The sequence below is a fragment of the Ambystoma mexicanum genome, chromosome 10 (genome assembly GCF_040938575.1).
Source record: "Ambystoma mexicanum isolate Mex_15411 chromosome 10, UKY_AmexF1_1, whole genome shotgun sequence".
NCBI lineage: Eukaryota > Metazoa > Chordata > Amphibia > Caudata > Ambystomatidae > Ambystoma > Ambystoma mexicanum.
Window position 1 is genome coordinate 1,291,353,461 of NC_090932.1, and position 24,277 is coordinate 1,291,377,737.

General features: G+C 48.0%; 1 protein-coding gene across 7 annotated transcripts in view; it reads left to right on the forward strand.

Moving 5' to 3' along the window:
• MTMR3 (myotubularin related protein 3) overlaps positions 1–24,277 on the forward strand; it is a 2,389,252-nt gene that overhangs the window by 2,128,884 nt on the left and 236,091 nt on the right. For all 7 annotated transcript variants that reach the window (XM_069619294.1, XM_069619290.1, XM_069619289.1 and 4 more), the window contains one exon: positions 42–1,473. In XM_069619294.1, the coding sequence (XP_069475395.1) occupies positions 42–1,473 (1,432 nt within the window). The remainder of the gene's footprint in view (positions 1–41; positions 1,474–24,277) is intronic.

Genomic DNA, 24,277 nt, shown 5'->3' on the forward strand with positions numbered 1-24,277 from the left:
TGCTCTCTTTCACAACTGTTTTCTTAACTTGTTTATTTTAGGATCCCGAAGACCAGGTCTTTCGACAATCTAACCACAGTGTGTGACAGCAGCATGCCAGCTGCTAACCGTCGCAGCAGTGACCCCAGCCTGAATGAAAAGTGGCAAGAGCATCGCCGGTCCATGGAACTGAGCAGCTTCAGCAACCCAGGAGAAGATCCAGTTGATGCTGACCGAGTGGAGTTTGGCACCATTAGCAGGGTGCCTGCCGTGGCAGAGCTGTCTGTGGCAGCTGGCATGGTAGAGGGACAAATAGTCAACATTTTGAAGGAAGCTACCAAAGAGGATAGTAACCTGGAGGAGTCATTGAGAATGTCTATGCTCGGTACGAGGGCAGTTGATATGGCAGTGGAGCAATATAAAGAAGAGAGTGAGCATGGAACACCTGAACTAGACAAAAGGAGAAAGAATGAGACCAGGGTTGAAACAGTCTCTAGTGCTTTTGAAATGGCACAGGAAAGGTTGAGTGTGTCACCTGGAGAACAATTTAAGTTTGAGGAAGAAGCAGAGACCAGAAAAATCATTCTCCAAACCTTAGAGGAACTCATAGTAGCAGTTACTGCTTTGGAGAGTCATTCATGTGCTGACATTGTTGAGAATACAAAAAGCGGCATTGGAGAGCTTGGAAGCGATAGTCCATATAGCACACCCCTTCCAAGTCCTCCTCCCTGTCCATCTGCACCGCTAAAGGGTACCAATGTCTTCACCATGGAAAGCTCAACAGACACTGTAACTGAGGACAGGGTTGAGCAGGAACATGGTGGTCTGGGTCCCTGCCTAATGCCTTCTAGGATGGACCATGCTTCTACAGCTGTTGGACCCACTCCTACTGTGGATGTAGGCTACAAACAAGATGTAAACTTAGGAAGACCGCTCAGTTTGGAAGCAAAAGTAAACAGGACTTCCCAAGACAATGGCAATGCCCGTTCTTGCCCTACACCTCTACCATGTGCCTTGAATGTACCTGCATTTAAAGAAGCAATTGTTTGCAATGGTGATCTAGGGACAGAGAACAAAATAATGCAGAAGCCTTTCGGCCTCTCCAGTTCTTTGAAACCCACTGCTCCTAATGTGCACTATGTAAATGGAGAGGAGGGACTTGTCAAATCCTCCTTCAGCAGGCAGCTTTCAAACCTCAGCTGTGGGTCTGCCCAGTGCCATTGGCGGAATCTGCACCACAAATGGGTTCATCCAGGCCATCCTGGGAGGCATTCGGTTAGCACCAGTCCAGATCAGCACACTAGGAGTCACCTGGACGATGATGGGATGCCAGTCTACATGGACATTGTCCAGCAGCGCCTTAGACAAATCGAATCTGGGCATCAGCAAGAGGTGGAAACTTTGAAGAGGCAGGTTCAAGAGCTCCGCAGTCGGTTGGAGAGTCAGTACATCAATAGCTCCCTTCGCTATAATGGAGACTTTGCTGATGAAGTGGTGAGTCAGCTGCCTTAATGGCTGTTTGTGTTAACTAATGTGTGACATTTCTGAAAATAATGGTACACAGATTATCCTCCGGATACATTTTGGACCGTTCCTGGGTAGAAATTAAATGTGGAAAGTATGAAGCAGATTTTTCTTTTGACTTGTGTAAGCAAAATACTTGTGTTTATTGTTAGGCAGAAACCTGTGCAGTTCCCTCTGGGACCACTGCAAAAGATTTAGGGCTACAGGTGTTTGGCAGTAAACCCACTTGGTAGCAGCCTGTACCACACAGATTCACTTGGTAGCTGTGGCTGAACAGTCAGACTTCTCTCAAGAAGAGTTAGGCAGTATACAGAGTATTCACAATGGGTCAAGAGAACACAGTAGAACAAGTAAACACTGACCAGGGCTTGGTGTAAAAGAGATATAATTATTTATTTAAAACCACATCTAGAAAAACACAAAGGCACTAATAGTAAGCAATTCAAAAACACGGTCACTAAAAGATATACATTCCCTTAGAAGAATATGAGACAAGTCTTAAGTAAAGCCCCACTTATTTTCAGACAGCGGTGAGCGTTTAACGTAGATGGCACTCTAATTATTCGTTTTTAAAAGGGAGAGAAAAACAGAGAATAAATTGAAACCGATCCCAACACTTTTTCACAACAAGAGAGGAAGGCAAAGTAACATCGTGAGTTTAGAGTCAGTAGGCCGGATCCACTTTAAGAGGATCAAAACAAAATGTGTCCAAGGTCACACGGTTGCAGTGCACAAGAGTCTCGTAAAGGTTCAAAAAGGAGTTGGACCAAAAAAGGGACCAGTTAGAGGGTCAAGGCGGCCAGCCCAGTCCAGAAGGTTAAGGGGTTATTATTACCTTGTAGCAATCTTTAGAAAGGGAGGCCTGGCAGACACGGTACCTTAAAGTGGTGAGAATACTCCAGCGGGGGCAGTTGTTCCTGGCAGCGGATGCAAGTCGGTGCTTCGTCCGGGGAAGAGAGGATCTCGTCGGGGAGGAAGACAGGAGTCCGTTGCACTGCCAGGGAAGAAACCAGCCGCGGAGTTCTCAGGTAAAAGGACGGTCCTTTTATTCGCGGTCCAGTGGTAAGTGGCTATCCGGTTGCCGGGGTGCTTGGCACGGGCAATTCGACCACGAACCGGTTCGGGGTGCGAAGAGAAGAAGGTAAACTGGTTGTGTCCACCAGTCAGGGGAAGAAGCCTCTCCAGCCGGGAGATCTTCTCTGTCGTCGGAAGTGGTGAGTCGGTTCCGCAGGGCTCCACCGGTGGTGTCATCGTGGTAGGTCGGCTCAGCTTCTCCCTCGTCGGATTCTCAGGTCCTGTGGCGACTTCTGAAGTTCCAGTCCCCAAAGCCCTGCTTTTATGCAGCACACCCCCATTCACCCCCATTCACTCAGCCTAGCTGTCAATCAAACATGCTAAGTGGTGAGCCGGCCGGCTCACCACTTGGGCCAATCACACAAGAGTGCGACTTGAGTTACCAAGGTAACTCAGTCCAGGGTGCCTAAACCCCCTCCCACACCCCCTGTGGTACCCAGACAGAGTTGGCACTACTTTTGGAGGCTTCTGTGGAGAAGCCCGCCAAAAAGTGGAACAAAGGGCTCGACTTGGGTTGGAGTCACAGAAGAGCACACGAACGCCATTTTAGAATCGAGCCCTGGCAAAAAATACCAACCGGCGAATTAATATTAATTAAAAAAAACAGCGGTATGTTCGAGGCTATGAGAATTAAATAATTAAAGTTGGTAGCCTCGAACAATGGGAAATTCCCATAGGAATATATTTGCGGTCGAATATAAAAAGTAGTTTCCACTGCCACCAGCCAAAACTCGATCAGGAGGGATGGAGACGTGCCCCCTCGACTAACAGACCCCGGGGCAATCGAATTGCCCCGACCAGTACATCCACAAAATGATGGTTTGTACCGGATTCTGTTAATAATTTGGGACTAGTAAAGCCAATGGTGACTTTACATGCCCTGGGAGACAGTAGTCCCAGGGTATGGAGTCTATGGTGGGATGTCACTATGACACCCCTGTGTTACGGCACGGAGGGTGCTGTGTAACACACATAGGAAATAGGAAAAAACACATGAGACCCTATGGAGTAAAGGACCCCATAGCCCATAAAACACATTGACAGTCAAAGGAACACCATAAATCATGTCCAAGAGTGGGGAAAAAAGAGTCTCACTCTTGGCAGGAGAAAAAAACAAACTCCAGAAATCCAGCAAAGCTGCTGGGGGACTTACTAGGTTAGGAAATTCAGCATAAAGAGAGAATTCTCCCTAACATTTATACTGCCATTAGCTACAATATTAATATGATTTGGAGTGCTGATATTTGAAATATAGGTTCTAAAGGACTGACATGGGCTGTTGGTGTGTTGCCTTTACCCCTTAAGTGCCAGGCTATTACTGAAGTCTATGTAAAAAGGACGAGTATACTCGTCCTTGGCACTTGAAAGTCAGACTAAATACTCCCAACGGTCATCTCTCTCTTAAGTGTCCCTTTTATGTTTCAGGATACCCCATGCCCAGTTTTCTATGTTGATTGTCTCTGCAGAGTTCACCTTTTGATACCTTTCTTTAGAATACCTATTTTTCTTGTCCGGGAAGCTGTGCAACTTGTGTGTGTTGTGTTTACTTGGTAACATAACTCCTTTACCTAATGAAACCAACCATCCCGTGGGGGGGAAGGGAAGGAGATTGGTTCTAAATGCCCAAAGGGCTACAAAGTTATAGCGGGGTTCCAAAAATGTGCCCTCCATGAAATTAATGTTGAAAGGCTTGCCAAATTTGTAAGGCATATTGTACTCTACTTTATTCAGTTCAATTTTAAGGTTTGGCTACATTTGGTTCACACCTTTTCCCCAAAATATGAATTTCTAGTACACATGGTAGTTTTGTGTATATACTGTGCATGTCAACTTTCCATATTGGTATTTTGAAAAAAAAATAGATGTATTGTGATACTTGGAGGTTCATTGACAGAAACAGAAGCAGACCCACTTGTGGACCCTAACAAAACATTTTTAAGGCATCCTTTTTCTCTTAAGGCAATATCTAAGCTGTGGACATACCCAAATCTCCCTCTGTAAAGAGACAATTTCATCAATCTGGACACGCTGCTGTATAAACTTGATCCCATTCTCTTCTAGTGACCCTGTATAAAAATGTCCTCATTCCTTTATGGGAAAATACTTACAATTCTCTTGATTGTACAAGCACATGATTGCAGGCGGGGAGCTTAACTCAATAACATTGCCATCCCATTGTGTTAGAAGGGTTTTGGAGAAACTCCCCATAACTCATCCTGTCTGTTTTATTTTTCCCATAAGTGGGGCCGCTGCCAGTTCAGCAAAACTCTTGGACCACAGATAGCATTGATGTTTGGCAAAAACTTTAACCAGACACCCAGGCCAAAAGGCACCCTCTTCTTTGTTTCCTACAAATAGTTCTGGCAATCCCAGCTCTTTAAAGTTCCATTGGAGCAAGGTCCAGAAAACTGGCTTCTTTTTTTTTTACAAAATCTTCACCTTGCAGCCACACTTTTCTCATCTTTTCTTCTATGCCTGTCTCCTTCCTACAATACATTGTTTTAATTTTCTCTTTTTGCATTTGTGGGGAAGCATTTATGGATTTTGAGATTTTATTTTCTCTGAAAAGTTTGATATAATCTGTTTAAAAATGTTCTGAAGCATTAAGCGCCTTCAATCTATTTGCTTAGTTTGATGGGAAGATGTCAGGTCGAAGGTGGGCCTTGCAGGTGTCTATGAAATGTGCCATCTAACCATGACACTGTAACATATATGCACACATAGTAGGAAAAATAAACCCTGAACGCCTAAAAACCTTCATTTGAAGCTTTCACGCAAATGCACGCTGAGAAAAGATTAAAATATTCTGAAGCCTCTAGCCAGATGCAGACAGCCTAAAAGGGTTCAATTTCTCTAAATGTATCTGGGATTGTATTTATCCTGTTTCTGCCCCATGATCCAAGTCTAGTCTATCTCCGATTCAAATCTGTGTTGAACCATCAACTACATCATTCTCTTGCTCTCCCCTTTTGCATCACACAATAACAGCAAATGAGAGTTTCGAAGGGATTGTGCCTTCCGACGTATTCCTTATCTTTGATAATAGGTTTCCAGCTTGCTGGCCTGGGAAATTTTTTCTGTAGAGGGCGCTGCGCGTCGACATCCGCCGAGTCGATGTACTTCGATGGCCACCGTATCGGCGCCGACGTCACCATGCCCATAAATAGCCACGCGCTGCATCCGTTGCTTAGTTCTGTTTTTCCACCCTTCGTGGGGCCTCGGAACGTCGTTGCTCAGTTCAGTCAGGATAACTAACTATTTCTACTCGAATATTCCTTATCATTCTCGATGGCTTCTTCATCAGAACCGACGATGCCGTGATCCGGCTTCAAGAAATGTAGAGACTGCGGTTAAAAAAAATGTCAACGGATCCACACAGGATCTGCTTATGGTGCTTGGGATCCGAGCACCATTGTTCGGAGTGTGAGGACTGCATGTCCATGACGGCGAAAGCCTTGAAGGAGCGCAAGGGGGGGAAGCTCGAGAGAGGTAATTCAGCCAAAACCTCCTCGAAAGTTTTGTCGGCTGAGTCGAGGCATTAGTCTCCTCGCCGTCGAAAACATTCCCATTCTAGATCTCGAAGTAGCTCCCACCATTCGTCGAGATCAAGACACTCAAAAAAGAGACGTCGAAGGTCCCATTCCTCGTCATCTTCTGTGTCCCAGAAAGGGTCTCCTGTCCCACTAAACACAGTTCTCAAACTGAGTGGGAGGAATTCAGAAAGAAAATGTTAAGCGTCTTCGAGAACGCGGCCTCGACCCCCTCAAAGACAGCGGAGGGTGATAACCCGGGTGAAAAACCCAAAAAATCAAAACGCCGCGAGTCGCAGCACCCGGCGAAACATTCCACCCGAGAGCGCCATGAGCCATCGGGTAAGAAGGCACCATCGTCGACGCCGTCGTCGAAGATTCCCTCGATGCACCGATCGCGCCATCGACGCCGTTGTCGAAGGGTTCCTCTATGCATCGGTCGATCGACTCGACGCCATCGCCGACGCCGATGAAAGAGAGGACCAAGGCCACTCCACAGCCAACGGTCATTTCAAGGGCCTCCGGCACGACGCCGAGACCGTCGTCGATGCCCTCGAGTAGGATCCCGATCCTCTCGAGTTCTTCGAGACCCCCTTCCAGTTTTTTCAACGCCGTTTTCGGAGCCTTTGAAGCCTGTTACATCGGCATCGACGACATCAACGTTTTCTCGTCCAATAACGACGAGTTTGGCTCCTTCTGCCCTAGAGATGGGCTTTACTCCATTTCAGAGGTCAGAGTACCCTGGACTTTCTTCAATTTATGAAGAGGGGGAAGATTCTGACCAGGAAACATTCGGGTTACAGAGGACCACACTGCCTATTGCAGAGGATTTCACCTCTGAGGAAAGAAGGCTGAAGGGCCTACAGGAGTCACTACATGAGGCAAGTGGGCTGGACACTTCCCCAGAAGTGGAATTTGTTAAGCCAGACCCAGGAGAACATGCCGAAACACCCTATAGAACCCTGATGGCAAGAATTTTTGAATTTATGGGTTGGTCTGCACCTTCACCTGTTTTTTAACAGGATGACCTAACAGATATATTAGACAAAGGCCTACAGGAGGACCCGGTGCTCCCCTTCCAATAAAAGATTGTCAACCAAGTATAGGGTAGCGGCTGCTGACCCTGAATACTTATCAAAACACCCGACTCCAGAGAGCCTGGTGGTTCAAGCGGCAACTTCATCTAGCAGTAGGACCGCTTACCCTACTGTCCCACAGGATAGAGATGACAAGCGGTACGACTCTATGGCGAAGAAGGTTTTCTCTGCCTGTAGTATGGCGTTGAAGTCCATCAACGCCACCTGTACGCTCGCCAGGTTCAGTCACACACTATGGGAGTGTGCTTCATCAGCGGCTGACTGCATACCCGAAGGAGAGGAAAAGGAAGCCTTCCTTAACATTATTAAAGATGGCAAGGATGCCATGTGCGAATCACTTCAAACTGCCATCGATTCCGCTGACAGTATCAGCAGGGCCATGGCGGCAAGTACAACAATCCGCAGGCATGCGTGGTTGCGAAAGTCGGGCTTTGCTCCAGATGTACAGGCCAGACTTTTGAATATGCCCTTTGACGGCTCTTCATTATTCGGGAAAAAGGCTGATGACAGTCTGGAAAAGTTACAGACTTCTAAAGCAGCGGCAAAATCTTTAGGAGCTGCTATCCGCCAACCTTCTTTTCGCCCCTCAGGAACCTCTGGAAGAGGAAAGCCCTTTCGCTATTATTCCGCATTCGGGAAAGGCAGAGGACAGCCGGCTCAAAGAGGCCAAAGGAGATCCACCCAAGGTGGACAGGTCAAAAGTACTAAGACCGCAGCAGGTGCCTCTTTACCCTCGGCATCTGCATCAGCCGCCCCCAAACCACTCTGAGGCCTTTCCACGCAATACACCTATAGGGGGCAGGTTAACTCACCATCTGACGGAATGGCAGGCTATAACGTCAGATGCTTGGGCATTGGAAACAGTTGCCCAAGGTTACTGCCTACCCTTTCTACACATTCCTCAGAGTCATCCACCGGGGAACAGCTCTCTAAAAGTTCCAGATCCGCTCCTCTTGCAGGAGATTATAGATCTGCTAGAGAAAGGTGCCATAGAACCGGTACCTGTAGCGGACAGGAACAAGGGCTGGTACTCCCCCTACTTTCTCATACCAAAGAAGGACGGAGGACTGAGACCCATCCTGGACTTACGAGAATTGAAAAAGTTCCTCAGGAAGGACAAGTTCAAGATGGTAACTCTCTCTCAGATCCTTCAGGCCCTCCAGCTCCAGGACTGGCTGGTATCTCTGGACCTTCAGGATGCTTATTTCCATGTGCCAATCCATCTCAAACACAGGAAATACCTGAGGTTCGCAATTGGCGACTCTCATTATCAATTTCGAGTTCTGCCATTTGGGCTGACCTCCGCCCCGAGGGTCCTTCACCAAGCTGATGTCGGTAGTGGCGACGAGTCTAAGGATGGAAGGGATCCACGTCTACCCCTACCTGGACGACTGGCTGATCAGGGCTGTATCTTCGGAACAGGCCCAGGCCCAGCTAGATTATGTCTGCCACTTCCTTCACAGACTGGGCTTCTCCCTCAATTTAAAGAAGTCACAGATGATACCATCACAGAGACTCCAGTTCATTGGAGCGGTCCTGGACACTTCCCTGGGAAAAGCCTCGCCACCGGAGGTGAGGGCTCAAGATATTCTACAGATGGTCACCAAGTTTCAAAATGCCCAACGTCTCCCAGCCTTCGACTTTTTGAGGTTGCTAGGCCTCATGGCATCCTGCATCTTCCTTGTGCCAGAGGCTCGCCTGAGAATGAGATCTCTTCAGTGGGCACTGAGAAGTCAGTGGTCGCAATTCTCAGGGAGAATGACAGATCTCCTTCGGATTCCGGACAAGGTAGCCCGTGACCTTCAATGGTGGGCCTATCCAGAGAACATCTTGAAAGGGGAACTATTTTGGCAAACATGGCCGGAGATAACAGTAGTCACAGACGCCTCACTCACGGGGTGGGGAGCCCATGCCAACGACTTGACCATCAGCGGTCGTTGGTCTCCATCGGAGTCCAGACTACACATCAACCTATTAGAGCTGAGAGCAATCAGACTAGCGCTGAAAGCTTTTCTGCCATCAGTACAGAGGAGAAATGTCCTGATAATGACGGACAACACGGTGGCAATGCACTACCTCAACAAAAGAGGAGGCGTAAGATCACTTCCACTGTGCAGAGAGGCAATGCAGCTCTGGTTTTGAGCAATCCAATCTCACTATCGGCTGTCCACCTAGCCGGAGAGAAGAACTTGACAGCAGACGCTCTGAGCAGGCAGAGCACAGTCTCCCACGAGTGGGAGCTAGCTCAGGAAGTACTTCAAGAGATCTTCACCCTTTGGGGAACCCCTCAGGTGGATCTGTTCGCCACAAGCAACAACAAGAAGTGCGATCTGTTCTTTTCAAGGGAATTCCCCCCGAGAGGAGCTCTAGGAGATGCGTTCGTAGTGGACTGGAAGTTTCCACTCCTTTACGCGTTCCCTCCAGTCCCTGTTATTCCTCAAATGATCAGGAGGTTGAGAAGATTCCGGAAGACCATGATCCTAATTGCCCCGGATTGGGCCAGGAGAACGTGGTACCCAAACCTTCTAGATATGTCCATCTGTCCTCCAATCCGTCTTCCACTCAAAGAGAATCTTCTCACGCAGAAGGGAGGTCAGGTTCTCCATCCAGACACCAGAACCCTCAACCTTCATGCTTGGCTTCTGAAAGATTGAGGTACAAGGATTGGGATCTCCCTGATGACGTCATGGAGGTGTTGCTTTCGGCCAGAAGACCGGCAACAAAGTCTTTATACCGCTGCCGTTGGAACAAAATTTGCAGCTGGTGTAGGGAAGAGAATATCGACTCTTTTTCATGTGGTACACCAACAGTGTTATCGTTTCTACTCTACTTGGCAAACTCAGGCCTTCAAGTGGGCACTGTAAAAGGCTATCTCGTAGCGCTTTATATCTTCAAGCGCACTGCGGAGGAACCATCGTATTTCAAACTTCCTCTAGTGGTACAATTTCTCAAGGGACTAACTAATGTTTACCCTCCAAAACCATTCCAGGTTCCCTTATGGGACTTAAATTTAGTCTTAAACTTCTTAATGGGCACTCCATTCGAACCACTTCACTCTTGCGCGCTGAGATTTCTCACGCTTAAAACTGTCCTATTGGTAGCACTAACACCTGCTAGGAGGGTGAGCGAGCTACAAGCTCTCTCCTGTAAACCCCCACATATAATCTTCCACAAGGACAAAGTTGTCCTACAGGTGAAGCCTAATTTCCTCCCAAAGGTGGTTTCTGAATTTCATATTACTCAGAAAATTACCTTACCTTTGTTCTACCCTCCTCCCCATCCGAGGAAAGAGGAGGAAAGGCTACATAGGCTGGATCCTAGGCGAGCTCTCAGCTTTTACATCAGCAGAATGGCTAGTATCAGGCAAGCAGACCAACTGTTTGTGGGATACTCAGGTCACAAGTTGGGACTACCCATAACAAAAAAAACATCTCCAGGTGGATTATTTTGGCCATCCTGGAATGTTATAGACTAGCAGGGAAAGAGCCACCCCAAAATCTCAGGGCTCATTCAACCAGGGGTATCGCAGCCTCTTCGGCTCTCCAAAGAGGGGTACCGGTCCGGGACATATGTGCGGCTGCCACATGGTCGTCCGCACATACATTCACAAAATTTTACAATCTGGATTCCTCCACTGATCAAGAGACCAGATTTGGCAAGGCCGTATTACATTCGGTCCATCCCTAAAGGGATACATAACACACTCACTCCCACCTCCAATTACATGCCACTGCTATGGGAGTCTATCAAAGATGAGGAATACGTCGGAGGACACAATCCCTTCGAAGAACAAGTTACTTTCTTACCTGGTAAAGTTCTTTCGACGGGATGTTCCTCCGACGTATTCCTTATCGCCCCTCCCATCCATCCCCGCAGTTATACCTTCCCTTGTGGTTGCAGCTTACGCTCTTCAAGGTCAATAACCAATTCAGGCATGACGTTTTTTATGCTACAAAACGGAACTGAACAACGGACGCAGCGCGTGGCTATTTATGGGCATGGTGACGTCTGCGCCGATACGGTGGCCATCGAAGGACATAGACTCGGCGGACATCGACGCGCAGCGCCCTCTACAGAAAAAATTTCCGAGGCCAGCAAGCTGGAAACGTATTATTAAAGATAAGGAACACGTCGGAGGAACATCCCGTCGAAAGAACGTTACCAGGCAAGAAGTAACTTGTTCTTCAGCACCATACACTATGATTGCCTGTTCTGCACCCCAGGCATTCTGAGATCTTTGAATTCCATATTACTGACAGAGGGGAGTTAAATGCTTGCCAGCATCAGCGTTCTTGTTGACCAGCTCAACCTTGAGATATCACCCATCATGAGTTCAATCAAATCATAATACTCTATGCCTAGGGATGAAGACCTGTGCATGCTTGAGATCAGTGTTGTGGTTTTTGATGATCGAGGCATTGAATGCCACTCATCTTTGTGGATAGCCTGATGCAGTTGACTGGCAAGATTTTGAGGGATTTATTTTGTTTCGATGCCAATCGAGAATACCCGTCCTTAGTTCAGCATACCTTTCCATCAAATAAAAACTCAATCCTCTTTATTGCTTGAGTCTTTGGAATTACATTTTTCTATTAAAAACATGTTCTGTAAAGCAGAGGAGGCTGCCTATTCATGCCAGACTTACAGCTATTTCTCTCAGATGGTTAAAACTGGAGTTGTGCCAGAACACACTCTTTACAACAGTTTCTCTTAGTCAGACCATAACACAAAGATCCAGTAGGCAAAGGAAGGCCTCCGAAGCTGCAGTATCATCCCAGAGACTTTCTAAAACAGCTCCTCAAACCGTTTACCCTCTGAAACCATGCATGTGGCCGAAATGTTATAGGATTCCTAACCAGTGTGGAAGACATTTCCTCAGATAAATGGTTGCAGTAAATTGAAGCTGAACAGCCTCGGCCTCTATTTCATATGAAAAACACTGAATATTGCTCCATCAAAACATGCCATGAGGAATTAACTTATACTTACTCCTTAAATGGAAGAGACATGACAATCAACAATTGCAATCAAAATTCAAAGTTTATAATGATGACCTTAGTCAATCACTTTGATGATATAGTTGTGATATAGTTGTGAGACCATATGTAATGTAACTGGGTCTTGCATAGTGTGACTTTGCCATTCGGGAGTCCTCTTGGAGATCGGTCCTATAAGATAGAGGGGAAAGGTTAGTTGTAGTGGGAAGAGTGAGTGGTGGATAGCATCAGAAACCTAAGGTGTTGATGCATGAAGATTGGGAGCACCATTTCTCTGTATTCTGGTAAGATTTGAGGTCAGTTGGTTTAGAGCACATGATGTGTTTTTCTTAAGGGAAGCCCATATAATGTTCTGCAGGTGGACTGCTTACAAACAGATTTTGCCCTACAAGCAGGTATTTCTAGGTAGGGTTGTGTTGCAGTGAAGGGATTGCTGGGTGAACATTTATCATGCAGGCCACTACAGTCTGTATTTTGTCTGGCCGAACACAAAAAGTTCTTAAAGGATTGAGTTTCTTGCTCCAGAGGGTGGTTCCTTTCCCTCAGATTTCTCTTCACTCTGGTTTCCATTCAGGATTATCAGTCTCTTGAGCTTACTACTTGCGCACAAAACAACTTGTTAGGAGACCTGGTGTACTCTCCTGCCAGGTTTCTTTATTCCTTTTAATATATTTCCTCTGCCTTTTCCTGATATACACTGGTCAAGATTTCTTGAGTCCATTTCCTTTTACACTAGGTTCATCTTCATACCTGATATGCTTTCCTGTCGGGGCTTTCTTATAACGACACATGTTGACAATTTGCATCCACCTGGTATACTCTCCTGCCAGGCACTTTCTTTTATGAACACTCTTATAACTTGCATCTGCCTGGCATATTGTCCTGCCAGGGCTTTCTTATGTGGGCTATGCACACATTCCCAAAATTGATAGTCTCTTACATTAGCGTTTCTGATATTGTATCTGCTGGTATACTGTTCGGCCAGGACTTCCTTCACATATGTATTGCATACACTCACACAGTTGTCAGTCTAGTATACTGGTTAGTTTTCCCCTTTTCTAGCAATGCTCATTTGCACGTTGTCTTTCAAGGGCTGCCTTATTTAAGAATGTTTTTTGGCATGTCTGCCAATACGCCTTGGTGTCCCTGCTTCCCTTTCATGGACTCACCGGTTCTTCCAGTGAATTTTTTATCTCCTGCGGTAAGCCAGTAACAAGTGTTCTGCGTCCTGCTCGCCACTTCTGTGTCTCGCCTTCTCTGCAGTTCGCCGCCCCTGCTGGGCTCTCTGGCATTGTCCTCAGCTCTGGTAAGGTGGAGGCTACCCCCTTACACCTGCAAATGCCCAGAAGTCTTCTCTTAGCTTCTGGCATCCCTGCAGCGTGTTCTTTCTCGCGACAAGCTTCCCTTCTTCTTGATGAGTTGGTTGGCTCCACGGAATGACTCCTAGCCCCTCTGTCGATTTCGAGAGATGCAGTCTTCTCCCGCCAGCAGCTGTCCTTAGTCATCTGCCTCCCCTGTTTAAATTTCCCTGCTGTAGGGGGAGGGGCACTGTTGCGCTTAGGTGAGGAGCTCCTCTCCACATGAATCCTGTGTGAAATTTTCCCCCGGTTCCAGGGTGCATCGAGCCTCAAAAATAGCTGGGCTGCTTCCCGCTACAATCCGGTTCCTGCAGGAGAAATTCCGACCGAAACCGGACACCCTAAGCCCGCGGACGGGGGCAGGCCCTGAGCCTACGTACCCGGGCCGCCACACGTCTCCATGGAATCCTACGAGGGAGCCGCTGCTCCCAGACCCGCACGGGCCTCGCGGTGGGCAGAGCGGAACTGGAAGACTGCAGGCGTGGAGCGCCGTGGAGCGTGTGCCCCGTAGTATCCTGCCTTGGACCTGTGTTGTGGGCAGGACGCCGTGCCGTGCTGGGTGTGCTTCCCCACTGTCTCCCAGACCCGGACCCTCGTGCCCCGCGGCGGGGGGCTGCCGGTGCCGATGCAGAGCCCGGGAAGGTCGGGAGGATCGGGGGACACTACGCAGTGCCTGCGCGCCCCCAGCGGACCACAGTTCATCAGTCCTGGTGCCTCGGCAAACCGAGCGGGGGGCCCCATAGCCGCGCAAAGGAGGACGGAGGGAGGAGTACGCCACAGAGTGCGGCAGACCGCTGGATGCGTGGCGGGGCCCAGGCACTGCTCGCACTACGCCTAAACGCTGGGGTCCTGAGAAAACGACCGATCCTGTTCCTTGTCAGCAGGTACGCGCAGCGGCTTCGGGTGAGGCCCTTGGGCGTGAGGGGGGCCACCACAAGACCCTGGCAGTCCCCTCAGTGAGGAGGTTGCTACCCCGCCTGTGGCGTTGGGGGGGTTGCCTCGAGCTCAGTACCAGCCTTATTTGGGACACTAATGTGCTATGCTTGGACTACACGCACAGAGAGCAGTCTCCTTTGTGAAACAAAGCACAACCTCCGCCAGTATCGACGTAGGAAGACACAACCCAGTAGTCCCAACACTATCAGCACAACCCTGGCGTATCATGACATGGGCCGTGGTGGCTATAGTTAGCGCCCACTAATCTAATCTGGGCCCTCGCCCGATAAGCCCCGAACTTTCTACTACCCTACTGCACTGTGTGTGTCTCCCCCCCCCCCCCCCCGCTCTGAGGAATATCACTGTTTGGCCCACGTAATACAGCACTGTGGCACGGGTGGTGGGGCGGACACGCCGAGACCCTCACACAAACCCTGAGTCTCCTGCTGTGGCGCATTGGGGCACAACTTCACCATCCTAACTGGCACAGGCTACTTTACTGTCTCCACAATGCCTAGCAAGAACATGGGCAAGAACAAAAGAACTGGCCCCATGGATTCATTTACCAGCTCACAATCGCCTCCCGAAAGCCCGGCCATACAACCTCCTTCCTCTCCCTTGCCATCGGAAGATCGAAATTCGACCGCCTACTCACCACGGTACAGAGCGGGTTCTTGGCTTTAAATGTCAAACTCTATGACATTGTCTCCACAATTGGTTCACTAAAGACCCGACTGGACAAAGAAAGTGCCAGAATCACAGAGGCTGAAGGCAGGATTGGTGCGAATGAGGATTCGACCCGGCAAAACACCCAGGACATATCTCTCCTGAGAGGGGAAATGGATAAACTCCGCGGCAAATGCGATGATTTGGAATCTCGCTCCAGGCGAAACAACATCCGCATAGTCGGCCTCTCAGAGTCTTTCTGCAAGGGTCCAATGGAGCTCCGAATCGAAGATCTTCTGAAATCCCACCTCGGGGAAGAGGCCTTTTCACCTCGGTTCCTAGTTGAAAGGGCTCATCATTCCCTCGCTCCACCGCCTAGGCCCGTGGCTCCTCCCCATACGGTTATAGCCAAACTACTGAACTACAGGGACAGGGACGCGTCCTCAGGCTGGCAAGGGAGAAAGGACCCCTGAGAATCGGCAATGATCACATCCATATCTACCCGGATTTCTCCGCAGGGGTCCAAACTCAGACGATCCTACAAAACCATTAAACGCCAGCTGCGACTGCGACAGGTCCCCTACGCCCTTTTGTATCCGGCTAAACTTCATATACAGCACGGCGGGAGAGCGCATTTCTTTGAATCGCCTGCAGTAGCCTTGACTTACATGGAAGCCTCAATACCCATCCCACCAGGGAGGCAGGAACTCGACCAGAATGACCTGCAGCAGCCAGTGTAGCCTGAACCATCACTCTTAGGAATTAGCCTTAGCTGTAGGTGGTCTCTTTGGGCCACCGGAAAAGTTTGAAGCAAGGACAGGCAGAGATGCACCTCTGCTCCCTATCCTTGAATGTCGCCGGATGAGTTGCTGCACTCGACCCCTTCTCTGGGTTCACCCACAAGTTAGTAAAAAAGGGGATCATCATCAAGTTGGGCACGATGGTGTAGAAGGGGGTGGGTTCAGGTAATTCGGGACGTTTCTCTATTTTGGAGAACACTGTTAAGACCTCAGGATGCCCCGGTTGGGCACAAGGCACAAAGTTTCTCTTTTTTGTTGCTGGTTGTTCACTGTTAAAATTGCGCTCACTGGTTCACTCGCAGGTCTTCTTTGCAAGAATACCCACTTTCTCGAATGTCATCACGATGCACGAAAATGGCGCGAAACACTAGAACACCCAGGGGTCTACAACTGAAAATAATCACTTGGAACATTCGGGGGTTAAATAATAGAGCGAAAGCCAGTAAGGTGGGGGGCATACATCAATAGGCACCACCCACACATTGCGATGCTCCAAGAGACCCATGCATTGAAATCCACACACGAGAGTATCCTTCGGCAATGGGGTAACAACAGACATTACATGGAATATTCCTCTCAGAACAGGGGGGTCATCACAGTGATACACCCTTCATTGGGGTTCTCCACTGAAAAATGCAAGATAGACCCGCAGGGCAGATATGTTGTGGTCTGGGGCACGTTGGCTGGCGTGAAACTCATATTGGTCAATACATATGGTCCGAACCTGGATGACCCAGAGTTCTATATACAGCTTCTCGCAGTGATAGGTTTGACAACAAATGTCTGGGTCCTTTGGGGAGGAGACCTCAACACTATTCTTGACACCACACTGGATAGGTCTTCCAGCAGGCCTAGGCATCTCACCAAAGCGGCGAACATTATTCGGCATGCCCAAGAGGAACTTACCCTTTCTGATGCTTGGAGGGGGAACCACCCTACCGACAGAAAATACATGTTTTACTCCTCAGTCCATGACACCGAATCCAGAATAGATTACTGGCTCATCTCGTCCCCCCTGGTTAACTGTATCGAACGTTGCGAGATCCTCCCTCGCATGCTCTCGGACCATTCCCCAGTCACCCTGGACATACTGCTCCCCGACATAAATCGCCCAGTACAACGATGGAAGATGTCCCCCAACATATTGAAAGACCCGAGTGTTGTCGAAGCTCTTCATACCGACATGGAAGAATTCTTCCAGTTTAACAAAGGCTCCGTAGACAGTTGGGCGACTATATGGGAGACGTTTAAGGTATGGGTACGGGGAAATCTGATCTCCAAAATGACCGGCCTCCTTAAAGCCGTCAGAACTGAGTTGGGTAATACAGAATCACGCCTGCAAACACTCGAAACTGAGTACAGCATGACCCATGATAAGCGCATCCTGGCCGATATTAGTGCGCAACTCCAAATTTTCAAAGATCTGGCAACCAAAGAACAGCAATACATGGCCATCCCCATCAGAGCACGCAGATACGAGGAGGGCAATAGAGCAGGTCACCATCTTGCCCGCATGCTCCGTAACGAACGCAACCATACTCCTATCATGAGCATCCTAACGGAGGGTGGAACTGTCGTTAATGGAGAAAACTAAATAAACCTCGAATTTTCACATTACTATACTGATCTATATGCCAATCATGACAGTGGTACACAAAATAATATATGGACATACCTGAGTAAGATTGACCTCCCTAAATTGACCTTGGAGGACAACTGGACCCTCGAGCAACCCATAACAAGCGATGAAATAGCTGAGGCAATCAAACCGCTGTCGTTAGGTAAAACCCCAGGACTGGATGGTCTGAATGCTGAATTATACAAATCTTTCTCCACGATCCTCACCCCGATACTAACTCTTGTATGGGAGGAGGCCATTAATGCAGGTTCACTTCCAGAATCGATGACAGACGCAGTTATTACAGTGCTTCTGAAACCTAGACGCCCAGCACACGAACGCTCTTCATATCGCCCCCTGTCCTTGATTAATACCGATGCCAAAATGCATGCAAAAGTACTCGCCACCAGATTGCTCCCCAAAATGACCACCCTGATTCACCCTGACCAGTGTGGATTTATACCCACGGCCCTAAACTTGCGCAGATTACTCTGCATATTGGCACAGATCAAACCAGGGGCGCAAGCCGTAGCCATATCATTAGACGCAGAAAAAGCGTTCGACTCAGTTTCATGGCTATATATGTTTGAGGTCCTCCACAAATTCGGATTCGGCCCCTATCTGACGGGATGCGTCAGGCTGTTGTACTCGTCACCCAAAGCCAGGGTACTAACCAATCGAACTCTGTCTGACCAATTCACTTTACACAAAGGGACCAGACAGGGGTGCCCCTTTTCTCCCATACTTTTCGCTCTAACAATTGAACCGGTGGCGGCCACAGTCAGGGCCGAGCAAGAGCTGAGTGGCATATATATGTCAGGGGCATACCAAGCCATCTCATTATACGCTGACGATGCACTGTTATATGTTCGTGAACCAGAGAAGAACCTTCCCCCATACTGGCTGTGATAAGCGACTTCACTTTACATTCAGGCTACAAGATCAACACGGCCAAGTCCGAAATCTTCCCATTGACTAGTGCCACCACTTGCCCCACAAACACGCAGGGTCTTGCATGCGCTCCTGATTACATCAGATATTTAGGAATCCTAGTCTCTCGTGATAGCACCTCCCTGTATATAGACAACTACGAGGCCACTCTACAATCCATATACTCGAAACTTCAAATCTGGGCCAAACTCCCCATACCTCTTGCTGGCCGTATAGCGGTACTCAAGATGACAGTACTCCCCAAGCTCCTTTATATCTTTTGTAACGTCCCCATATGGCCGGGCAGACCCTTCTTCGATAACCTTCGATCCATGGCTACTACTTTCATTTGGAACGGGGGGGGGGCAAGCAGAATTAGTTGCGTCAAGCTGGTCGAACCCTATGAAAAGGGAGGGTTTGCGGCCCCCGACTTCAAACTATATGTACTATTATGTAGCACAGGCACACTATGCAAAATTTTGGCAAGACCCTTCGGATACCTATCGAGCGACACTCAGTCCTCCCAACAGACCTGCGATCCATTATTTATACGAAAAGGTATAGAGACGATTGCAAGTTTGACCCCACCTCCTGTACAATCGCAGCATTGGCCGCAAACGACTCCAGATAGATAACCCCTATGATTCTCAGGCCCCCCTCTGGAACTTCCCAGGCATCACACCCACGTACGACATTGGTATCCAGAAAAGTTGGCTCCCAGACTATGAGCTTACAATGAAAACCATGTTCCCAAATGGTAAATTCGTGACCCCTGAGGACTTTGCAGAATCGGTTGGTGGAAACCAACTGATCACTCTTCAGTTCCACCGCATGAAAGCGGCGTTCAAGAAACGCTGGCCTACATTTCCAGATGAAACCCCCCGAACATGCATGTTATCAGTCATTGTATTCTCAGATGAGCACAGGGGTGTCCAAACTATATAACATAGTCCAGACACATACGGAAACTCTAAACACCCTTAAGACATTTTGGGAAAAGGACATGGGTACTACTATTGAAATAGGGCCCATGTAGCGGAATTCTGGCGTATGGTGGCTAATATCCTAGAGGAGATCACACAAATCCCTGCAAACCTCAACCCCCCGAAATACCTGTTCAGGGACCTTGGAAAGGTCCCGGAAAAAATCGGGAGACTGTTCAATGTCGCATGCGCAGTCGCAAAGAAATGTATCCTCCAGAAATGGAAGAGCACACAGGCTCCGACTGTGGATCAGTTCCTTTCAGCATTGGTATATGTGAATGAATGCGAAGAAAACTATGTGGGAATAGTACCCACTCCATGTAAACCGAAGGACATTTGGGCTCCATTTAAGACATATTTAACTGAAACCTCGTCCGACACAGAAAACTCTGACAATGACAGTGTGAATGAAGTGTAACACTACACAGTTATCCAGATGGACTTTTGCCGCCTTTTATCTGCACTGTGTCTACATTTTACATAACTGCACGTGCCTGATGTATAACATTAGTCCGAAAAGGATTGTGTGATTATGAAGTGCATAATATAGTTGTATCATGTTTATGAGAATTACAGCGAGTGTACTGTGACATGCAACCAAAAATAAAGGTTAAAAAAAAAAAAATTCCCTTCTGTAGGTAAGCGATCACAGTAACTGGAGCGCAGCTTGTGCTCTTGGCCTTGGGTGATATGTATTACTCAATCCCTCATCCCCTAGTCCTCGTCCCAGTCTTCTCATGCTTATGGGAATGGAAGTCCATTCTTGATGACTTGCATATGAAGCTTGGGCAAATGTTCTTTGTGCATACATGTGTGCAATTTATGTTTTTGACAAAATGAATGCCCAGATTTGAAAAAGGCACGAGATGTGTCGAAACACGTGTTATTAAATGGGCCTTTCCACGAGAGTGGAATTGTATAATTAAAAGATCAGTTTAATCCTGAAACCTATTTGTGGCGTAGCTTTTTGTGAGAGATAACCAAACCGTTCTTATGCAGTAGTTTAAGGTAATTGAGAATGCCCATCCGACAACCCAGGTGTTCAAGTTTTTTCCCATAGCAGAGTCCTGTTGACAGTGTCAAAGGCTGATTTAAAGTCGATGAACAGGGCATAGAGTGGGGGTGCATTTTTGCCCTGAGATTGTTCAACCAAGAAATCAAGGATACGCAAGTTGTGCGAGGTGGAGTAGTCGGGTCGAAAACCACTTTGGTATCTGTCTAGGATGCCCTTGTGTTCTACCCACCTCTGGAGTTCTGTCCGAAGGAAAGAGGCAAATAACTTCCCTGTGCAATCTAACATGGACAGTAGGCAGTAATTATCAGTGTCTCTAGGAGAGCCCCTTTTTTGGACCGGATGAGGATGGCAGTTTGCCAGGAGGCAGGGATCATCCCTTTTACTAGGACCTTGTCAAATAATATCTTAAGTAGCGCAGACCAGAATTTAGGGTTGTGCTTCATAACTACAGTGGCCAAGCCATCAGGCTCCGGCGCTCGTGAAAATTTAAGTGTCTTTATTTTAGTAATAAATCCTATTCCTCTATTTCTAAGGCTTTACCTAAAGGTTTGATGTCAATCTGGCGATAGGTGTGGTGAAATCCGGTAACGTTGCGTTTATTTAAGAAGCCCACCCATGTTTGTTCATTAATAGGGTTTATCATTTTCTGTTTCTTGCACCCTTTTGCCTCCCCCCAGGAGGGTCCAGACCCTGGTTTGACAATTTGCATCCCTATTGGAACAGCGCCACCAGCACAGCCAACTACGGTAAGCATTTTTAAGGTGTTTGGTTTCAACCAGGTAGGCCCCGAAGGAAGGCGCAAGGTTTTTGGCCCTATGTATATCTCCACGCAAATTGCATTTCCTGTCTCTTATGGTTTTGTCATAGCTGAGATTGGGTTTGAGTTCTCTGCTTGTCAGGGGTATCTTTGAGGTTGCATGAGCACCAGCAAAAGAAAAGATCCGCCTCTCGATGTTGTCCACATTCATGTTATGGAAGACATCGTGATCACGGTGGGTCAATTGAGAGGCAGCAGCTACAGCTCTTTGTATGTTGGTTTCAGACCATCTGATTCAGCTCGATTGATGATTTGTTACCAAGTCCTCTAGGGCCCACACTGTTGACTGCGATGAGGGGGCCCTCAACCTAAGGATAAGGGCCTTGTGGTCACTCCAGATATTGGTGCTAACACAAAGCTCCAGCACCCTTAGGGCTGCCTCGCCGTTGACAAACAAATAATCAAAATTTGCATGAGCGCTTCCACCTTTCCAGTATATTGTAACGCTTACCTCTGGGGCCCTGCAGGAGCGCCTGGTCCAGACTGTCTGAAGCGTGGCTTTCTGTGATGGGATGTATTATCCAAACCACTCCCTTCCCATGGTGTTACTGAATAGCAATTGCCCGTTGCGGTTGGGTGTGGTTTGGTGGATTCTCAATACTGCTGGAATGATGGAACCCCTGGTAACTCAGGCTTGTTATAACCTAAGGGCAACAAGGGAAGAAAATCAGTGTCGCCCAAGGTTTGCTGGCTTGCTGGCAGACTGCGCAAGCAATCTGGCTCCCCTTCGTGTCTGTAGTTGGGCACCCAACTGCCGGAATATGCATCTGGTCCAGTTCCTTCACTGGGTTTAGTGCGAAAGATTCTGCTCGTGGGAATTTCCTCCAAGAGGAGCCTTAGGGGACGCGTTCGCAGTAGAGTGGTCCTTCCCACTGTTGTACGCGTTTCTTCCAGTCCCCGTCATTCCACAAGTGCTGCAGAGGTTATGGAGGTTCGGTTCCCAAATGATCCTCATTGCTCCGGCATGGGCCCGGAGAACGTGGTACCCGGACCTTCTCTACATGTCCATCTGCCCTCCACGCCGTCTTCCCTACCGAGACGATCTGCTCTCACGGGAGCGGGGGTCAGGTTCTCCATCCAGAGGTCAAGTCCCTCAACCTTCATGCTTGGCTTCTGAACGGTTGAGGTATAAGGATTGAGACTTGCCTGAAGACATGATGGAGGTGTTGCTTTCGGCTAGAAGACCTGCAACAAAGTCCCTGTACCGTTGCTGTTGGAGAAAGTTCTGCGACTGGTGCAGGGTTAAGAATGTGGATCCTTTTTCATGTGCCATTCCTGTGGTTCTGTCTTTTTTGCTTTCATTGGCCCACAAGGGCCTGCAAGTGGGTACCAATAAAGGTTACCTGACGGCCCTGACTATATTTAAGGGCTCGTCTGAGGAGTGTTCTTATTTTAAAATTCCTTTGATTTCTCAGTTTCTGAAAGGGCTCACTAATGTGTTCCCACCGTCACCTTTCCAGGTGCCCGGTTGGGATTAGAGCCTGGTTCTAAAATTCCTAATGGGAGCTCCGTTTGAGCCTTTACATTCTTGTCCTTTGAGACTGTTGACCTTAAAAACTGTATTTTTAGTTGTGGTCACTTCCGCTCGCAGAGTGAGTGAGTTGCAGGCACTTTCCGTTAAGCCACCCTTTACAGTGTTCCATAAGGACAGGGTTGTCCTCAGGGTTCGTCCTTCTTTTCTTCTGAAAGTTGTGTCGGAATTTCATTTAAGCCAGAAGGTTATTCTTCCGGCGTTATATCCTCCTCTGCATCCTGGTAAGGAAGAGGAGAGGCTCCATAGGTTGGATCCTAGGAGAGCTTTAAGTTTCTACATCTCAAATGTCCCGGGTCAGAGTGGACGATTAGCTCTTTATAGGACACGCTGCAAGGCGTTTGGGACAAGCTGTTACTAAGCAGACTGTCTAGATGGATTATCTTGTCAATTTCTGAATGTTACCGCTTGGCGGGTAAGGACCCTCCGGTAGGCTTACGGTCCCATTCTACTAGGGGTGTGGCTGCCTCTACTGCCTTGCAGAGGGGTGTTCCCATTGGTAACATTTGTGAAGCAGCCACATGGGCTTCTGTCCATACTTTTGTAAAACATTATTCTCTGGATTCTATCCATGGGCAAGATGTGGCCTTTGGCAAGGCGGTCCTTTATTCTGCGATTTAATTGAGCATTCTAAATTCAAAATTCTTTTCCCACCTCCATACATTGCTACTGCTTTGGGAGTCTGTCATAGAAGTGGAATACTTCAGAGGAACCAATCCCTTCGAAGAACAAGTTACTTTTTTACCTGGTAACGTTCTTTCGATGGGATGTTCCAACGACTTATTCCACATCGTACCCTCCAGCCTGCCCCACTACAGAATTTCTTATGCGATTGCAGCTTACGTTTCCGCAAGGCTTTCTGTGGTCATACTGGAAGAAGATTGGTGCCACACGTTCTGGGGAAAAAACTACAACTGAGGCTATGGCATCGTGCGTCCTACTTATAACATCCGGTGACGTAAGGTCCATGGAGGCCCTCGAGGACAGTGTATCGACGCAGGACGCAGATGCCGAACATTTTCCAAAGCAGCACAGCTGTGGTGATTACCTGTCATAGATGTGGAATACGTCGTCGGAACATCCCATCGAAAGAACGTTACCAGGTAAGAAAGTAACTTGTTCATCTCCTTGAGAGAGATGAAATGCACCATTGTTGTCAGCAGATCGACGACCACCAAGATGGTATTGTAACCGTTACATGGAGGAAATTCAGTGATAAAGTCTAAGGATATTGTGTGCCAGAGAGCAGGTGGTATAGGTAATGGATGGAGTAGACCTGGTGGCTTAATTTTTTGCATCTTGTTTCTTGCACGGATATCGCAGGTTTTAACATATTGTGTGACATCTTTCTGCCATGTGGGCCACCAGAAATATTGCCAGATTGTTGCTGTGGTCTTCGTGATTCCTGGATGTCCCACTGTG